Genomic DNA, 22847 nt, shown 5'->3' on the forward strand with positions numbered 1-22847 from the left:
ATAAAATAAAGAAGTTTAATCTTTGATTATAAAACTCTTCTGTGGGATCCAGTGGTGCTGTAATTTTACCATTAAGAAATTGCCCTTTTCAGTTGTCTGCTGCTCCCCTTTTCTTTTTCCTCTGAACAATAAACCGAAGAAGAGTCTCGGTTACAGGATACAAAACATGTACTTTCTGTACCAGAGCACCATAGCTTTTCCTTCTGCTTTTAAATTTGTCTTTTTGTCCAATCAGTAAAGAATAAGCTGTCATTTTTTCGAAAGGTAATCAGAGATAAAGCATTTAAAGCAGCAAAATACCAGCCAGACCTCTTCTAGTTTACAGGAGAAGGAGAACCGTGCAGAATGGTTCGCTTTGGGTCCATGTGCAGTGAACAGAGCAATGTCATATTAGTGCTGTGTTAAGCTGCTATTTCAACGTCTTTAGCAAGTTATCAGAGGTGTTTTTCAGCTTGATATCAAACTGCTTCTCTATCTTTTCTGAATCTCGATGTAGACTGTCTCAGATGTAAACGCTGACCCCACAGAGGCACTTTGTCAGTGCTGGCCACTGACGGATGTTGAGTTTTGGCCTAGACGGTCTGCTGTCTAAGAAAACTTTTATCTAGAGAAGACAAGAAGCAGAAGTGAAACGCGTTCTGCCAGTACCTGGGGATTTTGGGTGCCTGGTTTGCGGTTTCCTGTCTGTGACACCGTAAACTTTGTTGGACCACAAAGACATGCCCTCTCTCATTCCACTGGCAAGTTCAGCAGGTTATTCACTGAAAACTCCTCCTCTTCAGACAATGCTGCTGATACTTCTATTTCTGTTTCTTTCACAGTTTGTTGCTCACCCCAACTGCCAGCAGCAATTGCTCACCATGTGGTATGAAAACCTCTCAGGCTTACGGCAGCAATCTATAGCTGTGAAGTTCTTGGCTGTCTTTGGGGTCTCCATTGGCCTGCCGTTCCTCGCCATAGCCTACTGGATCGCTCCCTGCAGCAAGGTACAAACTTATTAAGGTGCATGTTTTTTATGGTCATTTTTATCCAGGGCCTGGAATGAAGTCCCGTATTTTTCTGTAACGCCATTGGAAAGTGATTCATGCTGTCCTCTACGATTGCCCCAGATTTGCCCTCTCCCAGAGGAGAGCAAACCTGAAGTGTTGCTCGGTAGACACAAATGGAGATATTAGGCAGGGTTTGAGGTTCCTCTTTGTAGGTAATGAAGGTGGAGTGGGGGGAAAAGAGGGTGAGTCAGTGGATGATGAGAAAAGAATAGGAAAAACAAGGAATGGATAGGAGATAACATTGTGGGAGTGGGGTGAAGAAAGAATAGAAGAACCACCAAACTGGTGAACAAGTAAAGGAGAAGAGCTTTGCTGCCCTAAAAAGCACCTCTGATGTTTAAACTCTTATTCCTGTTAAGTACTTTCTGTTGCAGGTTTCTTCCTTCTTCAGGGCTCCTTTCTTCCCTTTCCTTTTTCTTTTTCATCTTAAATTTTTTTGTTAATGGAGCATTTTTATGGCACATGTGCCTGAAACTCTGGCAAGCCCCAGGGGACTGCTTAGTGCTGCAGGGAAGACTAGACTCAATCATACAATCTTTATGGTTTTGAGGGAAAAGCTGATGAAACTTGGAAAGCTGCTGTACCTAAATATGGCTGTGGTGTGTCTCACAGCATCAGATGGAGCAGGAGAGTTTTGGTCAAAGAACCAGAGCCAACCATTAGCTTGGGTAAAAGCTTAAGCTGTTGCCGATATGAAATCTGTAGTGAGATTTCCATCCTGAAAGAGTCTGCTCAAGCAAGTGGAGATAAATAGGTGTGTGGCTGAGTGATAAATAGCTTTTTCACTACTCTTGCCACAGAATAAAGGGGTGTCAGGGAAGAAGATCATTTCACATTCAGGAATAGCCAGCAATATCATCCATTACAAGGTAGAGGTTTTCAGCAAGAGGCTTATCAGAGGTACTTAAATTTGATCAAAATTACCCCTGGTGCTGGTAATTTATTCCGTCTTGAAAGCATCTTTTCTCATTTCCTTTAAAAGCCAGTGACGAATCCTTTCTAAATTTGTCAAGCCCAAAAAAATTATAGATCCACGGATGGGTATTAAGGACAAACTACAATTTGAAAAGATTTATGTTAGTGCAATCAGACAAACCTTTTGAAAACAGTCTTCCAGAACATCTGAGATAATAAAACATGTTTAAGCCTTGGTGTCCTCCAAAACGTTTCCAAGAAAAGTACTTTCTCTTAGAGTAATTGGGAGTGTAACTTCATTTTCTCAAGGTTTGTATCAACACAAAACCTCACAGCTTTTATGAATACTGGACCGGACTCTGGAGTTGCACACAGCAAAGTGAAAGATGGGCTGTGTTGTGGGTGATTTTGGTAAGGTCATAGAGGGACTTCAGGTGTGGAATTACCACGTCGATTCGGTTCTGTCAGAGCTCAGTCTAGCGGGGATTTATGAAGCTGTCTCGTTTCCTTCACCTCTGTTGAATGTGCCAGGGGTTGGCACACCAGCCAACAGCAACATTTGCGGTGCATTCTCAGAATCGCAGAGGCTGTATTGGAATATAGCAATAGGTGGGGAGGACAGTTGGACTAGAAATAAGTGGAGAATTTAAATGAAAAGCATAAAAACTAAGGAAAAAAGTGAGGCAACAGATTCAAAATAAATCAGTCTTACGGCAGAAATAAAAAAATATTGAGAAAGTTACTTGGTTTTAATTTCTTGAGGTAGGTGTATTAAAATAAAAAAAAAATGGAGGGAGGGGGACTTAACTTTTCATTGACTGTGATTTCATTACACTAAAACTTTTGTGCATTCTTATTTTTCAGTGTCCCTTTCTATTCACTCCACTTTAGACTGTGAAAAACCATACTTAGCCTTCTGTCATAAAGTCAAATTGAAAGTTCTTTCAGGCAGGAATTGTCTTTTAATGCATGGGTTTGCATTGATCAGAACAATGTAGTCTTGATTTTTGATTGGGGCCTGTGATAGAAATAACTGAATAATGAATGCGTTTTTCCCCCATGAACTGGTACCTCACCCAAAATCGTCATTATTTGGTTCAAGAGCGGAGGGTTGATGCATGAGCCTCGTATCCTCTCACCGTGTTATTGCAGACAATTTTACACAGGCAGCATATCCGCTGAAAGGACAGTGATGTTAACAGAAGATTTGCGTGTGATGCTCTGAGCAGCCCCATTTTGTTTCGGTTAATTTTACAAGCATTTTGTTTGCTTTTAAGTCATGGAAACAATCTTGATGTTATACAACCGGGTAATTAAATAATTTTTCCGTATTAACAATCAGCTAAGATATTTAACATAAATCAAATCAGGTCTGACTTAAAAGACACACACATGGCCAGGCATGAGTCAGGGGCTCATTTCTGGGCTAAGACAGTGAGAAAAATGAAGGAAATTTCTGTAGTTTGGAATACTGGTTATAGGAACTGTCCTGGCCAATACTATTGTGTGTCACTTTCTTAAGATGTATTGGTCAAATTCTGCATTTTCACATAGGGTAGTAGAGTAATTCATGTCTCAAAATAATTCCTTCATTGATTTATCTTAGCAAGAAATATGTTTTCAATCCTTTACTCTCAAACAGAAATTTTTCTTTAATAAAGCTCTGTGGAGTTAGAATATACCGCAACAAATACCACCTTTGAAAATTTAGTACATGGTATTAACCGGAGTTTGCAACTAAACTCTTAAGTGTTCTTTTGTGTTCAGTTGCACAGAGCTGTCTTTACTAAAACCAATTTTAGTGTAGGTTGGTCATTCATTTCTGGATGCACAAGCTGTTGACAGGACCCACAGAGCATAAGCCCATCCTGTCCTGGAATATCTGTGTTGACTCATCCATGTCACAGAGGCCATGACCCTGAAATGCACCGTTGCTTTACATGTTGGTGTCCAAAACTTGTTTCACTGTTGATCAAAAGAGAAGATAAGAGATAGAATGGAAAAATTGCACAGTCTGCTGCCCAAAAAGACAATGACAAGAGCAAGCAGGGCTGTTTGGACTGTCTGCAGAACTTCAAGAAGTATTTTCATTCTGCTCTGGGTGGTCGAAGTGCTCATTCAGATATTACAACAACAGAGACCATTTATACACAGCCTTCATTGCCTGGGCTGTTCGCTGGCTTTCACGTAGCCATGCTGGGGATTTATGGACTGTAGGTCCCGCTGGGATGGAGCCAGCATCATCTAAGCACTGGAACTTTAATGGTTCACTCCACCTAAAGCTGTACCCGTACCTTTTTACTCTGGGTATTTTCCTCCCCCGCTAAGCTGCATACAATTTCTACAACAATATTTTTCATGCTTCTACTATGAACATAGTACTGAAAACAGTCATGGCTTTTTTCTTTATGATGTTTCTATCTGTATTTGTTCTGGTCTCTTGGACCTGAAATATATTTCCATTTGGAAACTTTTTTTCACTATCACATTTTATATATTTTCTTTTTGACATGTCTGTATGCTTCATTATTTTCTTATAATACAGACAGGGTCCTAAGTCATGAAATGAGCTGTTCTCTTAAAAACGAACCTTTGTATCCACACGCTGTCAGTGTTTCTGTCTTAACAGTGACAGTCAGGCACTTCCCCACAAGCCTGGTTTGATGAAGGACGATATTTTGATTTTAAAAAAGTAATTGAAAAATTGATACATCCAAGTAGTTACACACCTTGAGTTTAACTGTATCGTGTTGCTTGAAAAATATATCTTATTGTCATGAAGCATTAGGCTGACTGGAGGAATTGATGCTTCATTATTTTTTGTTACAGAATATTCTAGTCAACACTTTCGCCTCCTGTAGATTTTAACTAAAAATCAGATTTCTGAGAAGATGTGAAAAACATCAGCTCAAGAAAAAAAATTGTAAGGTTTGCACAGTAATAAAAGGGATAAAATGCTGAAGTAATGCTGACTAAAAGTAGACTTCTGTTAAATCAGTAGAGAACTAAGTGAAATTACCCAGAGAATTCATTTGGTTCTGTAATACATGGGATTATTTCTCTGATAACCAAGGCTATGTTGTTTTAATCTCAGGTCTCCAGTATTTTTTAAGTTTCTATAGAGACCAGAAAAAGTCTGGAGTGGAAAAAAAATGTTTGGAGAGGATTCATGGTTCAACCAAAATTGCTTTTTTTCTCTTTTAGTGAAGTCAGGGTAGAAATGAGTCCTGCACAGACTGGAAATGCACCTTCTTAAAACTTTGTTGGTAAGGCCCCATGTGCCCATAGTTGTTATGCTTTACTCATGCTTTTTGAGATAGATTATATGAGGAAAACATCTGGGATTATTTCTGTATGGGATGTTGTTTAAACATATCCCATCACCACATCAGCTCTGTACTAGAAATACAAGTTCTGCTACAAAATGTAAATCCAACCCAATGCCAGCCGTAAAAAGCTATTGAGAACATTACACCAAGGTTTACAGCAGAGGAGTGAACTAGCAGCACAAGGGTTGTGATTGGGTTTAACACACTTCATTTACTCCTACTTCTGCCATAATCCTAGACAAGATTGAGGAAACTTGGGCTTTGATCCAGTGCAACATCTACCCACTTAAAGACATCCTTATTGACCTCAGAAAAAAGCAAGCATGTTAATAAGGGCTCGGGGATAGAGCAGATTTCTTTCATTTTCTTTATTGGAAAGTCTTTCCGGTATTTAGAAACATGCAAATTTTCCAATAGGATTTACTATTCTGTCCACTTCATGAAAGATTTAGCTGGCATTTTAACAATTCAGAGAAGAAAAAGAAATTAGAACTAGAATCATAAGACTTCCCTTAAATTTCTGCTAGACCTAAAGAGCCCAGCTTTCAAAATATTTCCTGCCCTGCAATAACCAGAGACCTGGGCTCCTTTGAACAAAGCTGCTATTGGAGATAAGAAAACAGAGAATTTCCATTTTCAGTTCTTTTTCATAATTCTCATGAAATTTTATGATCAAGTCAGTAGATATTAAGAAAAATTTGAGGATACCTTGTAATCAAGGGAAGTTAATCAGCAAGTAATATACTGCCAAAAAAATCCCCTTTGCTTTGAGGTTGTTTTGTAAAGGGCACATAGAGGATGACACTTCCATTGCTGCCTATTGAGTCAACACCACAGGCATCGGTCCTTGCACTCCTAAAAATGCTTCTACTCTAACATCTTCCTGGTTTTCTTACATCACAGAAAATGTAAGATGAAAAGCGTGTTATTTAAATGAATTAGCAAACAAAGCTTTTCAAGAAGAACGGAAAAAATATTAGCTATAGTGAAGAGACCTGCTGCTCTGAGTCTAGGCTTAATGTATTGCAATAAATCCTTGTGTTCTGGGGGGTGAATCTCCAGCTTTTGTAGTAATTATGAGAGAAGACTATCATATCAAAGCATATTAAAAGCATTACTAAAGTATCTTTAAACGGAAGGCTATTTCCTACACATCGTTAATGAACCAAGAATTCAGCATTAATAAAAGATATTAACATGTAATGATGATGTAAGGATGAGAAGTGGGCCCATCATTAGGATTTATGTTGGCTCACATGATTACATTCATATAACACGTATACGCACAAACTTGTCTCATATAAATGTCCTGTCTGTTCATTTTCCACTTGCCATATGGCCAGGACAATTAAGTATTATATGTGACTATAAAGGAGAAATATAAGATACTTCCATGCATAGAAAAATTATCCAAAGGGCATAATTTGAACTGCAATGCATAACGTCTAGAATTAGCAAAGAAAAACGTGAATAAATCTAAACTCCATTTAGTTCATGATTTAGAATTCATTTCTGAATCTTTTTCACTTTGGACAAATGGTTCAAAATTTTACAGGAAAAAAACTTCCAGAAGGTTGATGAGCGAAAAAAGTCTTATGTCTTGTGTATGTTTCTTTGCAGTTGGGACGGACCCTCCGAAGTCCTTTCATGAAGTTTGTGGCACATGCAGTTTCTTTCACAATCTTCCTTGGACTGTTAGTAGTGAATGCTTCAGATCGGTTTGAAGGAGTGAAAAATCTACCCAACGAGACCATCACGGATCATCCAAAACAAATATTTAGAGTCAAAACAACTCAGTTCTCATGGACAGAATTGCTGATCATGAAGTGGGTATTGGGTAAGCAAAACCAAAATGTCTACAAGTCCTCCAGGGAAATTCAACGTGACTAGAAATAATTTGATAGACAGTGACAAGACAAAAGAAAAAAAAAAAAAAACCAAACAAAAAAACCCAAAAAACCCCCACAAACCCAAAAACAAAACTAAAAACAAACAACCATGAGGTTAAATTAGAAGCTGATGGAAGTGTTTTGATTAAAACAGGATCAAAGAAGACTTTGATCTTGGTCACTGCTTTTGAAAATATTGAATGGTGCTTAGCAAATTCTCACTCTCCTGATTTTCCACTTTCCGTGGTGAATGCTACAGAGGTTGTCTGTTGGGCTCTGTTGGTTTAATCATTGCATCTAAGGAAGGTAATATAGTCATAGGACCTTATAACTTCACTATAGGACATTGCTCTATTTAAAGTGAGCAGTAAGAATTGTGTCTATTGGGATGTGGGTTATCACCAGCCTTTTTTATTACCCTGCCATGAGATCCTACTACAATTCACTGAACCTCAGTTTCTTCATCTGCAAAATAGGAATATTGTTATTTATTTTTTTTTAATGCACTCTGAGATCTAGTGATGAAAACTGCTAGGTAAATAAGAGTTGGTTATTATGAAATTCACAGTATGAAATTGTTACTGGTGAGAGGACAGCACAGCACTCCTATATTTTAAAAGGAAATTAAGTTATCCCACAACTGTAAAGTAGGGACTCAAGTGGATGAAGCCTTCAAGTGCAGAAGTATGCCACATGCAAAAGTAAAACTTCCAGGGAGTTTTAGGCAAATTCAGATGTATTGCTTTTCCTATAGGTCTAATTAATTCCTGGCAGGTCAGCTACCTTGAACCACTAATCTAAACAGGCTCAGAAGGATTTATTGGGAAATTGAGCTCATCATCTCTGCAGAATCTTTGTCTACCTTTTCTGTATCTATTTTTACTCATCACCATGATTTTGATTCTTTTCTCGCAGCAAATTATTTCAAGGTTCCATAAATACTGATGGCGTTAAACCTCCCTGAAAAATAGGATAGGGCTGCTCTATCTGCTGACTTCCTGGCCACCATTTCTTTGTTCCCTGTCCCTGCAATAATCACAACCCCATACAGGATATTAGGCCAGAAAAAACTGAATAGATGCCAGACTGGATAGAGTAAGTCTGTAAGATATATTTTTAAAATGATATTAAAGCAGTTGGACAAGATGATTAGATTTTAGACTAGGTATTCTTTTCTCACAGGCAGTAGGTTTCTGTCTGCCTGGTGAGTTCCTGAGAGATGAAGAAGAAAACATTTCATTTAAAGAGAAGGTTTTCACTTTTCTGGGAGAAGAAAGGTGATTCATTGTACAGAGTTCTGAATATAATGAGATTTTCTAATGACTGCCTACATCAGCACTGACAGTCTTCTCTGGCCATTTTACCTGTCTGCCTACATGAAACTTCAAATAATATTTCAGCAATACTAAGGTGAAAGTTTGGTGCACGTGGCCTGCAGACAGCTGGCACGGGGACTTGGCACTTGCTGAGCCCTGTATGTGACCCTAAAAGCACTAACGGTGGCTGACAGCCCAGCCATTTGGCGCAAAAATCTTATAGGTATTATAAGTATGTATATGTAAGTATAAATATAATTAAATAAAGCAAATGTTATAGATAAATATCACTGTTAAAGTTGCCAAGACATGCTTTTCTACAGTGGCAAATGTAAGGAGACAGTAAGTATATGTTGAAGTGTAATAAATCCAACTCTTGTATACTAAATATACGGCCATATTTAATCCTGCTTGGCAACACCTGCAATTGCTGTCTTCAGACTCAACAGCGTAGGAGTGTTACCTACATTTCGATTCATGGTACAATCAAAAAGTGTAATTTTATTTATTCTCAGCTTGAAAATCCCTTCCTTCTGTTTCTGTTCCTTCTTTTTTCTCCTTCGTACTGTGGCAGCAATGATGAATGCTGATGACACATTACTTGTTCCAACCATAGCAGACTATTTTTGAGAAATCAGTTTACAGGTCCCTGATCTTGGTTCTTTTTTGGGGAGAAAATTGGCTGTCTGAGTTATCTGGCTGCCAACCGTAAAATTATGACGCATGTTCAGAATAGTCTTATTCAAGGATAATCTGGTACATTAGCATAGCATAGTGTGGCCACGAGTGAGCACAACCTGTAATAGCACTCCCTGCAATTAATCTTGCTGGAGATATGAAAATTGACCCACGTGTGCATATTTTAAGAGAAAACTACCAGTAGGAGATTTTCAGACTGGAGTTATGCAAAAATATACCATTGCCATCTCCTGCTCCCAACTATTTGTAACGCAAGCGAGCAATGGACTAAACCACGCAAAAGCAGTGACTTGCTGCCAAGCAAGCACTTCATCCTGCTCCAAAAATCCATATCAGAGGCTTTAATCTCCATTAGACTGCATCTCTGAAATGGCTGTTGGCCGTCACTGGATCAGCCGGGTAGTGTTAGTAGCCCATTTAACATCCCCATAAACATTCAGATAAACAACAGCGTTTTAGGTGGGAGAATGACTTTTTGGTCTCACTCCTCTTTGTTATGAACAAGCATTCAAGGGCTGCAGATGATAAACCAGTTTGCGCAGAGAAATCCCACGATGCTCTGAGAGGAGAACTTGCCACTTCGTACATGGGGCACGGCAATTTTGGCTCATGCATCCGTGACTCATTGTAAGCCTTGGCCACCTCTCCCCCTACGGCCAGGTCCTCCCATCTCTTGCCTTCAAGTGAGGAAGGTTGGGATGAGCAATACGGACAAAAGGGTGCGCTGAAAGCAGGGAGGTTTCATTTAGAGAGACAATCCCCACTGCGAAAGCAGCCAAGGTAACAGTTAAGCTCTGAGTAGACTCAGTCTGAGCACAACTCTATTTCTTAATCCAACAGCCTTTGGCAGATCCAGGAAGGCTCAAAAGCGGCTCTCCAACAACAGCTGCTCGTGATTTATGTACCAGGCCAGTGGATATAAAAATCTGACAAACTGTTCCTTTTTGTGCACAGGTGGTGAACAGCACTTCTTGTACACTTCCATTTTTCTTCCAGATGGGTTGTGCCTGTAGCTTGACTCTCCTTCCCCTGCTGAAACCAGAAATGCCCACCAAGGTGATATTTCTGATTATCCCCGCTGTGGGAGAACAGGCACAAGAGACCTGCAGAAGCTGGAGACCAGAAGCTGCTCATATCCCACCTCTCTGTGCATCAAACTCAGGGAAACGACCTCTGCCAGAGCCACAAGGGGCCTCAGAAACACCGTATTAAAATGCAATCACGTCCTGGCAAATTTGCTTTGCCTAGTTGCTTTCCCTTATTTCTCTTCTTACATCCCATCTTACGTCCCATCCCCTAAATTTTAGCTGCTTTTCCTCTTTTCAGTATTTTTGCTTAAGGAGAAGCTTTGAATTACTCCCTCACAATGTATATATACAATTACCCAGCAGCACTGACTGAATAATTACTGCAACTTTTCTACTTGTCCTGGATAGACATTTTTCCATATGTATAGATAAAAAATGATTGCCACACAGCTGGCAAGAAGAATGATGTAAATTATAGGCCAATAGTGTGATACTTTCACAGAATGATTCTAATTTTAGTCAGTCTACTCAGTTTTAGACGTTCCTTACTTCATTAATCTGTGACTTAGGTATATTAAGTAACCAAGATTAGAAATCAATTTGGATGGGAGAGTTAATATTTAAACCAGAAAAGACATTTCTGGGTGTCGGTGGACAAGTACTGTGGTCGGCAGCGTTACTATGCCTGTGATATTTCCTGAAGTGCTTTAGTACTTTTGTACAGCATGCACGTGTAATGCGTAGGTCTAATGTCTCCTGTCTATCACTTCTGGGATACCTTTTTTTGTTTTTAGCTAGAAATATTTCTTTAATATTTCATCCTCACTCTGGGACCGTTCCTGAGGAACCAATTCTTCCACCTTCTCCATTAGACAATTTATTATTAAGAATATTATTAAGAATATTATTATTCATGGTGAATGACGGCTTGGGATGAAGCTCCTGCCAAGCACCTGTGGACTCAAAGAGAAGAGCTGGTAGTCTCCTCTCCTGCCCTCCTCTGGCTCTGCTCAGCACTCAGCAGACCTCAGGCTCCCTCCCAAAACAGATCTATATGAGGCATGACCTATATCAGGGTACAGCTTCAAGGACCTGCCTGGAGATTCCAGGGCTATGGAGGTCACAGGCTAGCTGTGCCTTGGCCACCGATGAGATTGATAGCTTAGCTTCCCTTTTTGTCTCAAATCCTTCCCTGTGCACAAGGACTGACAGTGGCAGTTCTTCATTCTCCCTCCAGCTAGATTCACGCCGATTTGTTTCCTTCCCTATAACCCAGCTTTTGCCTCTTGGGACACCATGTGCTTCCAGGAGTCTCTGAAGTAGCTGAGCAAACGCATTGACATGCCACACCACGAGAGCTTCCAGCAAAGAGAATGAAGAAGAGTTCACAAAAAGGACAGGGTTGCAGGAGGCCATATACAAACTGGCAGGCACTGCTCCTGCTTGATTGCACGTGAATTTTGCTGCTGCTGTAGAAACAGAATTTGGTAGAGTGCAGGAAATATTTACCAGTGGGTTAAATATTCCAATATTTTAACTATTCAGAAGCATGATTTTGGGCCTGGACCCTTGCTGTGATTGAAAGTTGGTGAATTTGACCTGAGCTCTTGGCTTCAGTTTGCCCTTTGAACTCACTTGTCCTCCCCAGCACTTCCAGTAGAACATGGATGTCAAAACGTTTGAATTTTCTGGGTTTGGCATTTAGGTTTGTCTGTAAGTCTACTGTCAGAAGGATCCTAAATTCAGGCTAAACTCAGCGTTTTCAAAGTGGTAGATCAGACTTTAATGTATGGAAATTCATTATTATTTTATATATAAAACTTTATGAAAAGTACTGGAAGGGCAGAACTTCTGTCTTACCTTTGATCATATTATACTTACTTCTGGATCAGATTTTCTCTCACGAAGATCTGTTTCTGTTCTCAAAATGGACCCATCCACTGTTTTTGGGAAAACCAGCAGAGCAAGCCATACCATCTGCAGTCGCTCTGTTTAGCAAGGAGATTTTGGGCACAAGAGAGGAAATCTACATTTTTTACAAATAGTTCAGCAGTAGAATTTTCTAATGCCTTCAGTATTTCTGAACTGTGCTTTCTCTGACATCACCAGAAATCTACTTTACCATTGAATTATATAGTGAAATTTTGAAATTTCTACCTCATCTGCACAAAATGACATATAAGCTTAAAGTTTTTAATAATCTTTAAGAAAAGATGATATGAACTCTTCTCAAGAAATTCAGCTCAATTGAAGAGTTATTTGCTTTGGTCTTAGAAGCCACTGTTAGCCAGGAAAAAGGGTCTGTCAATACAAAAAGCACCTTCTGTGTTTGCCAATTAAACATGCTCTGGCCTTTCCACAGGCATGATATGGTCAGAGTGCAAGGAGATCTGGGAAGAGGGTCCACGCGAATATGTGGTGCATCTCTGGAACCTGCTGGATTTTGGGATGCTGTCCATCTTCGTGGCATCATTCACCGCCAGGTTCATGGCTTTTCTCAAAGCAACTGAAGCACAACAGTACGTAGATCAGTACGTTCAAGATGATGACCTCAATAATGTCACCCTTCCCCCTGAAGTTGCTTACTTTACTTATGGTAAGATGCTTTTTGCTATCTAATGCTTCCTCTTCTTTTAGGCTAACGTGTGACAATGCTGAAAGCAGCTTTCTGTTTGTGATATTTATGTAGGTTTTTTTCTAATTAAACCAAATTATTCTTCTCAGATCTACCCATTCCAGCCATCTTCCTAAATAGTCAGAAAGGAATTGAGACATGAGCCTTATTCAGTCTCTGATCTTGTGCTAAGGTTACATTCAGGTCAATCACATCCCGACAAAATGGCTCGAGCAACAGATAATCAGGAACTGGGAATGCGCAGAATATAATTTAAATTACAGGTGAATGAACCTGCTTAGTTTTCCAGATGTGAGAGGGGGGAGATGTATGAACAAACGTATGATCTGGAGCTGCGCTTCTAATGGTTGTTGCACTCTGCACCTGTTACATCCAACACCTGTATACATATATATATATATATGTATATATACAAACACTAATTACACCCATAAGCTGCTGCTCCTACAGCAGAAAAACTTTATTTTTTGGAGAGCCTGTATCATCTATAAGCGCTAACATTTGGAAATGCAAGCAGTCAACATTATTGACAACATTATTTTTGATGGCTGAAATGGTTTTTCTTTGATATCCACAAATGACTAGAACTTTGCACCCCAGCGTGGGGACTGGATTCATTGCATGCCTCTGCAACACTTAAATGCAATCCATGGAGATTTTTGCTCGCAGAGGTTCTGCAGGAGCTAGAGGGCTGGGCACGAAGGAGCGCCATTTGCTCCCTAGGGTTGTAAAGTAGTTATTCTAGTGATGTGCTTGGGCTGGAGAGGAAGATCTGGGACAGCAGGCTTCATCCGCTGTAGACGTGCACCATGTGGCACCAGAGACACGTGCCCTGACCCCACAGGCTCGCTGGCGGGTCCGTGAGCTGGTCCCACCAGCTCAGCCTCTTGCTTGGTGTGTCCCCTCTGAAGATGAGCTTCTCTCTCCCTGCCCAGACAAGCAAGAGGCCTCCGAGGTGATGTTGAGGTTTTCCTCTCTCTGGTTTGACTCATTTAAAGTGAGTTCATGATACAAAGGTGCAAAAGGTCCAGAACAGTATGTCACAACAAGGTTCTGTGAATTCCTCCATCTGCTACTTTTCCTTTGGGTCAGATTACTGAAAATAATGCCTCGGTTTACTGCTGTGTCCTTAAAAATGTGACATGTTTTATCTCTGAGTCACAATCTTTTCATCAGGAAGCTCACTTGATGCAAGGACACTTATAAGCTATATTAATATAAATGTTCGAATTTTCAGTAGATTAAATAAAGAATGCATTTCTGGTATCAACATGAAGTTTTTTAAAGTAAAACTGTTAGAGTGACTAGACTGCAAGGATTGGTTTTAATTTAAATATAACATGAAAATGACACACTTGATGGATATATCTGCATAATCCAAACAAATCCTAACTTTCTTATCTAATGGTAGGGACAGAGATCTCAGTCTCCCTAATGCTTCCTTTCCAAATATTGGCACCGTGCCACATATCCAAATCTACAGCCAAACTCCATTGTGTTGTGGTTTTGGTTCTCATCTCAAGAGCTTCAGATAGAAAAATCACAGCACAGTTGATGTTCAACTAGAAAACGGAAAATATCAAATTCGTTAAAAGCCAAGCTATTTATTTGCTGTGTGACTTTGGTAAATCCCAGCGACTTGCTCCTTTCTCATTTTAACCATGTGAAAAATACAACTGATTCTTCTCACCCATATGTGTACAGCATACTGAGGACTTCAGTGACCAGTTGCTCCAAACCTTTTTTTACTTTAACTCCAGGCCAAAACCAAGATTCAGTCTTGAAAAGGGGTCATTTATCATCATAACTTCCATCTAACACTTTTTGTTACTAATACCTAATGTACGTGTATTGTTTTAGCCAGGAACAAGTGGCTTCCCTCGGATCCTCAGATCATTTCAGAAGGACTGTATGCAATAGCTGTGGTACTCAGCTTCTCCCGCATTGCTTACATTCTTCCAGCCAACGAAAGCTTCGGCCCCCTGCAGATCTCTCTGGGGAGGACTGTGAAGGATATCTTCAAGTTCATGGTCATCTTCATCATGGTGTTCCTGGCCTTCATGATTGGAATGTTCAACCTTTACTCTTACTACCTTGGTGCAAAATACAACCCCGCGTTTACAACGTGAGTACCTATGGAAAAGCAGTTTCTCTTGCAGGGATCAATCCGTTCTGGTCCATTGCTGCTGCAAGGTCCACTCAGGCAGTTTCTATTCCAGCTATGTGGGGAAGGCACATCCAGATTTTGCCAAGGAATCTTGTACCACAGCCTCCAGCCCTGGCAGCCAGCTCAGAGCCTGAGTGTAGGGAGATGTGTAGTTCAGAAATGGTTATTTTTGGAAATCAAAATAACAGATCTGGAAAATGTTATGTGAGATGTTCAGTTTAATGAGTCAAGAGAAGCAGTGGAGAAGAGCTTAGAACTAGGATTATTGTTTTCAGAACTGCAAGCCGAATGTATGTAAAATAAGGGAGAATTTTGCTTATGTGAGGTCTGTTTTAGGATACCACCTGAGCACAGCAGTGATTATTAGGCGCACATCTGCGAACCCAGCTGCTAGTTGTGATGCTCAAAATAGCAAAACGAACCAGGACGCCTAGGCTGTGTTTCTTAAATCTTGGCTGGGTACTTTTCAGCAAAGGCCATGTGAAAGCTGCACAGAGCATCATGCCATGGTAGACAGTGGGTCTGCCTGGGTCACACCAGCTCGCTGGGTGGCCGCACAGCCCCGTGGAGGTGGCTGTGCCAGAGGCCCTATCTCCACCTTGTCAGGGATGTCAGGAGCAGAAAGAGGTTGGCAAATGGTTCTGGAATGACGTTCAGACTGAAGCTGCTTTTGAAAAGGGAAAGCCTACAACTTGCAACCTTGAGGTTTGCAACCAAGGTTGCAAAAATGCAACCTTGATTCTCTGGGACCCCGGAAACCCAAGTCCCAACCCTGGAGGGGGCTGCTGAGGTCTTGAAGGAGCTTTCAGAGGAGGGGACATCCTGGTGCCGTGCTGTGTCTGAGGGACGTGTCCCATGCATCCATGGGAAAGTCTCCTTCCTTGCACTGCGATGTGGTATGAGCATAGCACTGTGGCAGTGAGCTTTGTGTCTCTCAAAACCACCACGACTTGCCTTAGGGACACTGTGGGGACTTTTCCTTCCCACACACCCATCTCTGAGGGAAAAGGAAAGCTTGGCATAATGTTTTCCCCTTACTGTGATCTGACTTTCAGGCAACCACACCACGCTTCTAGTGCCTAAGCCCATGGTGTTTACCAGATGCAGAGCAGACAGCAACTGACATTTGATGTGCCATTTCTCTGACATGCCACGCGGCGAGCTGGGGGCTTAGCTTGTAGCTTCTCTAAGAAAAATGACCTTTTCAGCATTGCTTCTGTCCAGTGAGTGGCTGTTGTCTTCTAAAAGCGCAGGAGACAGATTTACCACACCACCCCCTTGTGCGACCTGTATCTTGTAACATAATGTTTACTTTCTCTAATAGAGCCAAATATGCCTTCTGCACCTCTCCTTTAACCTCAGGATACATTTTAATGGAAGAATTCATGAAGCCAGATGCAATTACATTTATCTGTACTTGGTAGAAAGGTAGAAGAAAATTAAGTGTGTGGGATGTGCCTTGCTTCTTATTTGAAGAGGAGATGCCCTTGAAGCACAAGACTTAATGAGAAGTTGAGTCGATACCATCCTTGATTGCTTGGTGGCACAGTGACCCTCAGTTATGGTGTCCCCCAGGCACGTCACTAGAGCACAAATTCGTCTCTTATGCAATGCCATGCAGTAACTCTCTCATTAGCACTCATTACCTAAGTGGATCTTCCAATATTTGCTACCTTTTGATGGAAATAATGAGCAAACATTGACTAAAATGATGACTATTCACTGGAGTCAAGATTGTTTAAATGCCTGAGGGATGTCTGGATTGGGGAGAGTCTTGTCAAAAGGCAGTGCTCTTCCTCCCTAACTTCAGCCTGCTGGCTACTCATCCCGGAGGGACTTCATGTTGTTGGGAAGCAAATTTTCCATGAGCATAAATTTTCCTTCTGTTTAGAAGAGAATTAAAATAGACTTACTTTATTCTCATTATTTAAACACACAGGAGTGTCAAATCATGATCAATGAAAATGAACCCTTTCATCATATGAAACAAAGAGAATAGATTAACGTTGATCCTGCAAATCCTTCTCAGACATCTCATTCAACAAGCTAGAAACCCTGAGGTATACTGTCTCAAACAATTTTAATAAGCTAATGATAAGGTTATATTGGCAGATGGGCAGCTACCAATTCTAGCAATGTTTCCTTCTCCCTTTTTCGTGAGGTGCCTGTGGGCCTCGCTGAAGGTGACAGGCACCTGCTGCCATTAACTTATTCGGGAAAAGAAGGAAAATTTCAGTATTAGAGCTGAATAAGGAACTCAAATGTTCATTCACTGGAAATTCACAGGGGCAAAGAAGAATAACGCTTATTTTTGTGTCCTCATAACTGTTCTGTGACTTCAGAGATGTCACTGAATGCATTTCCTGGTAGGCATGCTTGTGAATTCTAATGAGAATGCGTGAAATTTTATAGAAAGCAGGTGTTATGCTCAGAAATGTGACTATCCAACTATGGGACCAGATTCTCAGAGTTTACTTGGCTAGTCATGACAGAAAAAGACCCATTAGATTTGTGTGCTAATTGATTGTGGCCAGTTTCAAAGAGCATTGAGTTGTCATCTCACTGGATAGCCTCAGTGAGAAACCTTAGACAAACAGCTACTCACTGAAATAACTTCGAATTACACATTTAAGAAAACCACAGCTTCCCAGGAAGTACATAGGCAGAAGAAAGAGTGTCCAGATAACACCTAGAGGGAACTGCTTGCTTACTTCTAATGATAATAATCAGTGAATGTTTGGTGTAACTTAGCTTTCACCTTCCCTTCCTATTGCACTTTCGAAACCAGGTGCTCCGTTTCGCTCGTGTTGCCATCTAACAGAGCAAGCACATAGCATTCCAGTGGCCCCTGAAGAGAGTTGTTATGCAAAGTTTCTGTCATTTTTTCCATTTTAATGTTCTGGTTGCAAAGGAAATAAAGATGCAGTGGATTTTTCTTCACAAAGTTAAATACACAGATTATTTAGCTAACTATGGTATACTTTCAAATTTTCTTTGAACTTCTTTGGTGCTGAAAAGTAGACCATTTCCACGGCAGTTGCAGCCAACCCCAGCTATGTTTATCTGTTTATTGTATGCTGTGTACAGAACACAGCTCTTGAAACAGCCTGTAATTAAGAACATGCTATGCAAACAAAGTCGAAATGGAGGCAAGACTGATTGCGTTCATCTTGCTTCCCGCATCACAAATCAGGCTGAAGGCTACAACGCGAGGTTTTCTGTCTCCCTCTCCCCAAAGGGAAATATGACTCACTGTTCAGTGCCAATGTTACTGCGAGGCTTGACGGCCTTTTTCTTCTCATTTTGCTTTGTCAAAACGTGATATTTTTCTAGATTATATTGACTGCATTGCTTTTTTGGCAGTGTTAAACCTCAACCAATCAATTTAAGGAAATAACTCAGTCTGAAAGGATTCCTTAAGCTTTCTTAAAGAGGACACAAGACTGACATGAAATCATAGCCTTGCCGTGATGTTTTTTGATGAACAACACAGTGCTGTTTACAAAAGCAAGGAACATCTACAAGTAGACGATTGCCTGTGGTCTGTTTTCTTCCTTGATGCAAAATCCTTGTTTAACTTTTACAGGATTATGTGTATTGAAACAAAAAAAAAAATATCTCTGTTCTCTCCCCACTACAACAGTTGGCTCTACCACAGTAGAGGGAGAGGTTACAATGTACCCGTCTCCACAAGGAGCATCAGTCAATCTGCCACTGCCAGATCCTCCTGCTGCCAGGAGCTGTCAGTCTGGGCAGGACTCCTGACTCCCTCCGTTCCTTCATTGAGAAGGAGAAAACACCTGCTGACCTTGCAGGAAGGGGGTAAATTGCTTAGCTGGCAATGATGAGACACATCAGCATCTTGGTATCTTTGAGAACTTGGCTCCAAACATCCTCATCTCATGTTTTAGTGAGATGTTCTCACAAAAAAGAAACCCAACTATTGTTCCCTGTGACCTGTGCCAAATCTTGTGCAATATGGCCGTAATCTAAAAGGGAGAAGGAAAGAGCCATCCAGACTTTCGGGGATGGACTAGTACAAGATCTCCTTCGAAATTATTCCTCTACAAGCGGGAGACCTGCATCTTCTTGGGGGCATTGCTAAATGCTGTTCTGGGGTGTTACGGGACAGTTCCAGCTTCCCAGTCCCACCACCATGGGCACTGGTCCCTTACCTGACACTGGGAATAAGGACTATGGATATTTGGACCAGAGCCCAGCACCTTGGCCCTTGCCCACCTCCTCTGCCGTGCTTGGGGGTGTCAGGGCCACTCGCAGTCCTCAATTAAGTTTTCAAGAAGAACCTGTCACAGCTCCAGAACAAAGGTTAATGCTCAAGTTCTGGAAAAGGAGCAGAGTTGGCATGTAGTATTAAAATCTGCCGGTAGGATGGAAAACTAAGGGAACCTTTCCAAATTAAAAAAGGAAGGTTAATAGCAGGGAGCAGCTGGGATCAAGGCTGTGGGTTATGTTTTTTATTAGTTTGATAAGTGACTTAGGTGGTGGATTTGCAAGCCAGAGATTTTTGGTGTTATATGTGTTCTTTGACTGGAAAGTACAGCATTTCTAGACTAAGCACTGGCCAGATCACTACTATAAAAGTGAAGGGTATGTGACACATTAATGCCAGCCACCCTTTGCTGCAGATGAAGGCAGGAGGCAAGAGCAGAGTGTTACAGAAGAGGAAATGTCCGGCAAGTGGAAAAGTGATGGCACTTGTTTGCAGCAGGATCACAGCTCATCCCACAAGCGTGTCTTTGCATGGTGTCCCAGCCTCATGCAAAGCAGCAAAGGGGGAGGGAACGTGGTATCAGAGTCTCTGGGTATCACGGAGACTGAAGACAAAGCCACATTTTAAATGAAGTTTTGCAACAACTATTTGGAACACCACTCAAGTTTACTCCCCACAAGTCAATGCAGTTATATTAGCTGAGAATGATAAATATTTACTGCAGTCTTACTACTACTTGTAAATGGAATATGGAATACCGTAAATTATGATGGGCGATAAATACCAATTTGCTTTGGCAGAAAGGAACTGCCCAATGCTCTGCACTAGCCTGTCAAAGGGTGAAATTAATTTCTCTTGCTTTTATGTGTGGTATAATTGATACTGGAGTTGATGTAAAGCTTATCGTTCCCTTAGGATATGCTGTAGTTTGTGTCTATAATCTGTTTTTATAAACAGATTTAGCAGGATTAGGCTGCCACCATAGTAAAAAACATTTCATCAAAATAATTTGTCAATGGCATTATTTTCTTAGAAGGCATTTACCTCCTGGCAGTTAGGGGGAGAGAGGACATAATTAACTGTTAACATGCCAAGGATTGTTCAGTGAAGGCAAAATTGCTTCTAAATTAAAAATTGAGCAAAGTGCTTCCAAAATGTACCAGCATCCCTCCTCCTCCTTCCTTCCTTCCTTCCTTCCTTTTCAGACATGACTGCTCCCCTTCTGCCTGTTGCGTCTTTGACTCCTCTGTATCAGACTCTCCTTTTGACCTCTCCATCCAGCCACATCCTTTCCAGCCCCACTTCTCTTTATCATTGGCTTAGGCCCCTCTTTTTTTCCTGTCTTTCAACCTTTTTGTTTTCCTCTGGTTCCTTTCTACTTTCAAGCAAGGGTAATAATCAAATCAAAATGCCTCTCTGCAACATCTCCTACCTCTCCTTAATTTCAAATTTTTGCTACGAATGCTTGGGCATCTGACTTGTTTGCAGTTCCGAAGCAGGATGGGAAGAAAACCAGACTGTGGTCTGGGTATATTTGCACTCGATGTTCTTTATATTAATGCCGCAAATCAGAACTTGTCAGTCACTTCTCCTGGGTTAAAAGTAATGTTTCTCTTCTGCCCTAAAAACCATATAGAAGGAGGTCAAACTAGGTTCCTCCTTCCTGTTCCCGGATAATCTCTGCCTATCTTCTCTGGATGAAAAAGGGTGAGTGGAGGGAAAATGCAAGTTGCCCATGGAGAAGTCGTCCTTAATAGGGACACAAAATCCAAGTGACAAAAAATACACCTGAGAAGAACAGATGGAGCAAATAAGGGAACACTGTAACTCTATAGTGTTAATCAGAAATCATATTTCTTTATCAAATCAGGAAATAGGATTTGGCACATCCCTGGGTGATGGATAATGGCTTATAATCAGTGTGCCAAGGCATCTTATTTATATTGGTGGGTTGCCACTTTTATTATCAGCGTGTGGCTTGGCTAACTTGGTGTCAACTCTACAAAGTGATTGTTTGCTTTATTTTTAGGGTAGAAGAAAGTTTTAAAACCTTATTCTGGTCAATATTTGGCTTATCCGAAGTGATATCTGTGGTGCTGAAGTACGATCATAAATTCATTGAGAATATTGGATACGTACTCTATGGAGTATATAACGTGACTATGGTGGTGGTGCTGCTCAATATGCTAATAGCCATGATCAACAACTCCTATCAGGAAATTGAGGTAAGATAAGAAATTAGATTACAATATCATTGATCGTGAAGATGTTAAAAAAACAAGGAAGCTGTAGCTTGTTCCACATGCAAGATTAGAGTGCTGTTGAAACGCAGATCTTACACCGTGTAAGAGTTAAGGCTGCGTCTGTCTGCAAATTACAATTGAATTAATAATTAACAATAAATCATGTCTAGAACAACTTCAACTTCCTTGTTTGTAATGACCGTCTGTGAGTAAACCCAATTTCCTTTACATGTATTTAATGAAAGTGGTTATTGATACTTTTTACTCCCTGTGTTGGTTAGGATAATTTATCCGTATGTGTTACCTTAGATGCATTGTTTGCTTATGATAGAATAATATTTCATCTGGCTTTTTGCCCTGTTTTCTACTGCTTAAACACTCACCCCAAGTAGGTCTGAAGCTCGTGTATGCATGTCGCGGCCGGAGTGAATAACTTCACTTGTAAGAGAGTAGTGAAATGTTTAGTAACATAAAACAGTGATTTAACAAAGTTAGTAGTGAATGCGACAGATTCACTACTAATCTCTCATTACGAGATTCAATGCCAGGGTACACTTGATTATTTACTGCATAGAGGCCAGGGTCAGACAAGTTCTCAGGGAGACCCTCCCATTGGGTCACGAGGTTCAGAAAGGACCCCCTTGCTTTCTAAACTCCTTCTCAGAGAGGAGTCTAGGTGCGGCTGGATCCAGTCCTAGTCCCAGACCTGGTCAACAGTTTATGTCTAAAGGATTATATATGCGCAATCAATCCTTAGATCACTTAGCTAAGATTTCAAAGTTTAGCATGCTATTAGTCACTTATCGAGAATCTGTTGCGGCAAGGAATCTCTCAACCTTGAGGAGAAGAACCTTAAGCGAGAGACCCCACTCAAGGGGAGATCTTGTCGTGCAGCCCGCTGCCGTGCAGGAGAGCTCAAAGGGCTCTTGGGCTGTCCACTATTTATGGAGTAAGATAATTGACCTATAGTCATATTCTCGCGGGGAACAAGATACCTAGGTTCCCACTCCAGACAGTGTTTTGGTTATGTTGCCAGCCATCTCCCACAGTTCAAGTGCAACTCATAACAACTCCCGCTGATGGCCATGGCTTGAGCAGGAGCCGGGGGGGGAAAAGGGGGAGAGCACACCGCCGCAACGCATATTTAAAAATTTCATATTTTCCAAATACCAGGCAATACAACCTTGAGACAGATTTTTTTTGAGGTGTCCAGGTCTTCAAAACATTACTGCAGGAACATTCATAAAAAGCAACTTTTAAAGGAATGTGGATAGGTTTCTGCAGAAAGACAGTTGCAGGGTTTACCCGCCCTTGTTCAGTAGCATGGCTGTTAGCAGACTGAATTT

The 22847-nt window shown here is 40.9% G+C and overlaps 1 protein-coding gene across 1 annotated transcript in view; it reads left to right on the plus strand.

Moving 5' to 3' along the window:
- TRPC7 (transient receptor potential cation channel subfamily C member 7) overlaps positions 1 to 22847 on the plus strand; it is an 81735-nt gene that overhangs the window by 47874 nt on the left and 11014 nt on the right. The window contains exons 4-8 of the mRNA XM_054217604.1: positions 822 to 986; positions 6914 to 7130; positions 12588 to 12821; positions 14721 to 14985; positions 21288 to 21483. Of these exons, the coding sequence (XP_054073579.1) occupies positions 822 to 986; positions 6914 to 7130; positions 12588 to 12821; positions 14721 to 14985; positions 21288 to 21483 (1077 nt within the window). The remainder of the gene's footprint in view (positions 1 to 821; positions 987 to 6913; positions 7131 to 12587; positions 12822 to 14720; positions 14986 to 21287; positions 21484 to 22847) is intronic.

This window comes from Rissa tridactyla, chromosome 11 (genome assembly GCF_028500815.1).
Source record: "Rissa tridactyla isolate bRisTri1 chromosome 11, bRisTri1.patW.cur.20221130, whole genome shotgun sequence".
Taxonomy (NCBI): domain Eukaryota; kingdom Metazoa; phylum Chordata; class Aves; order Charadriiformes; family Laridae; genus Rissa; species Rissa tridactyla.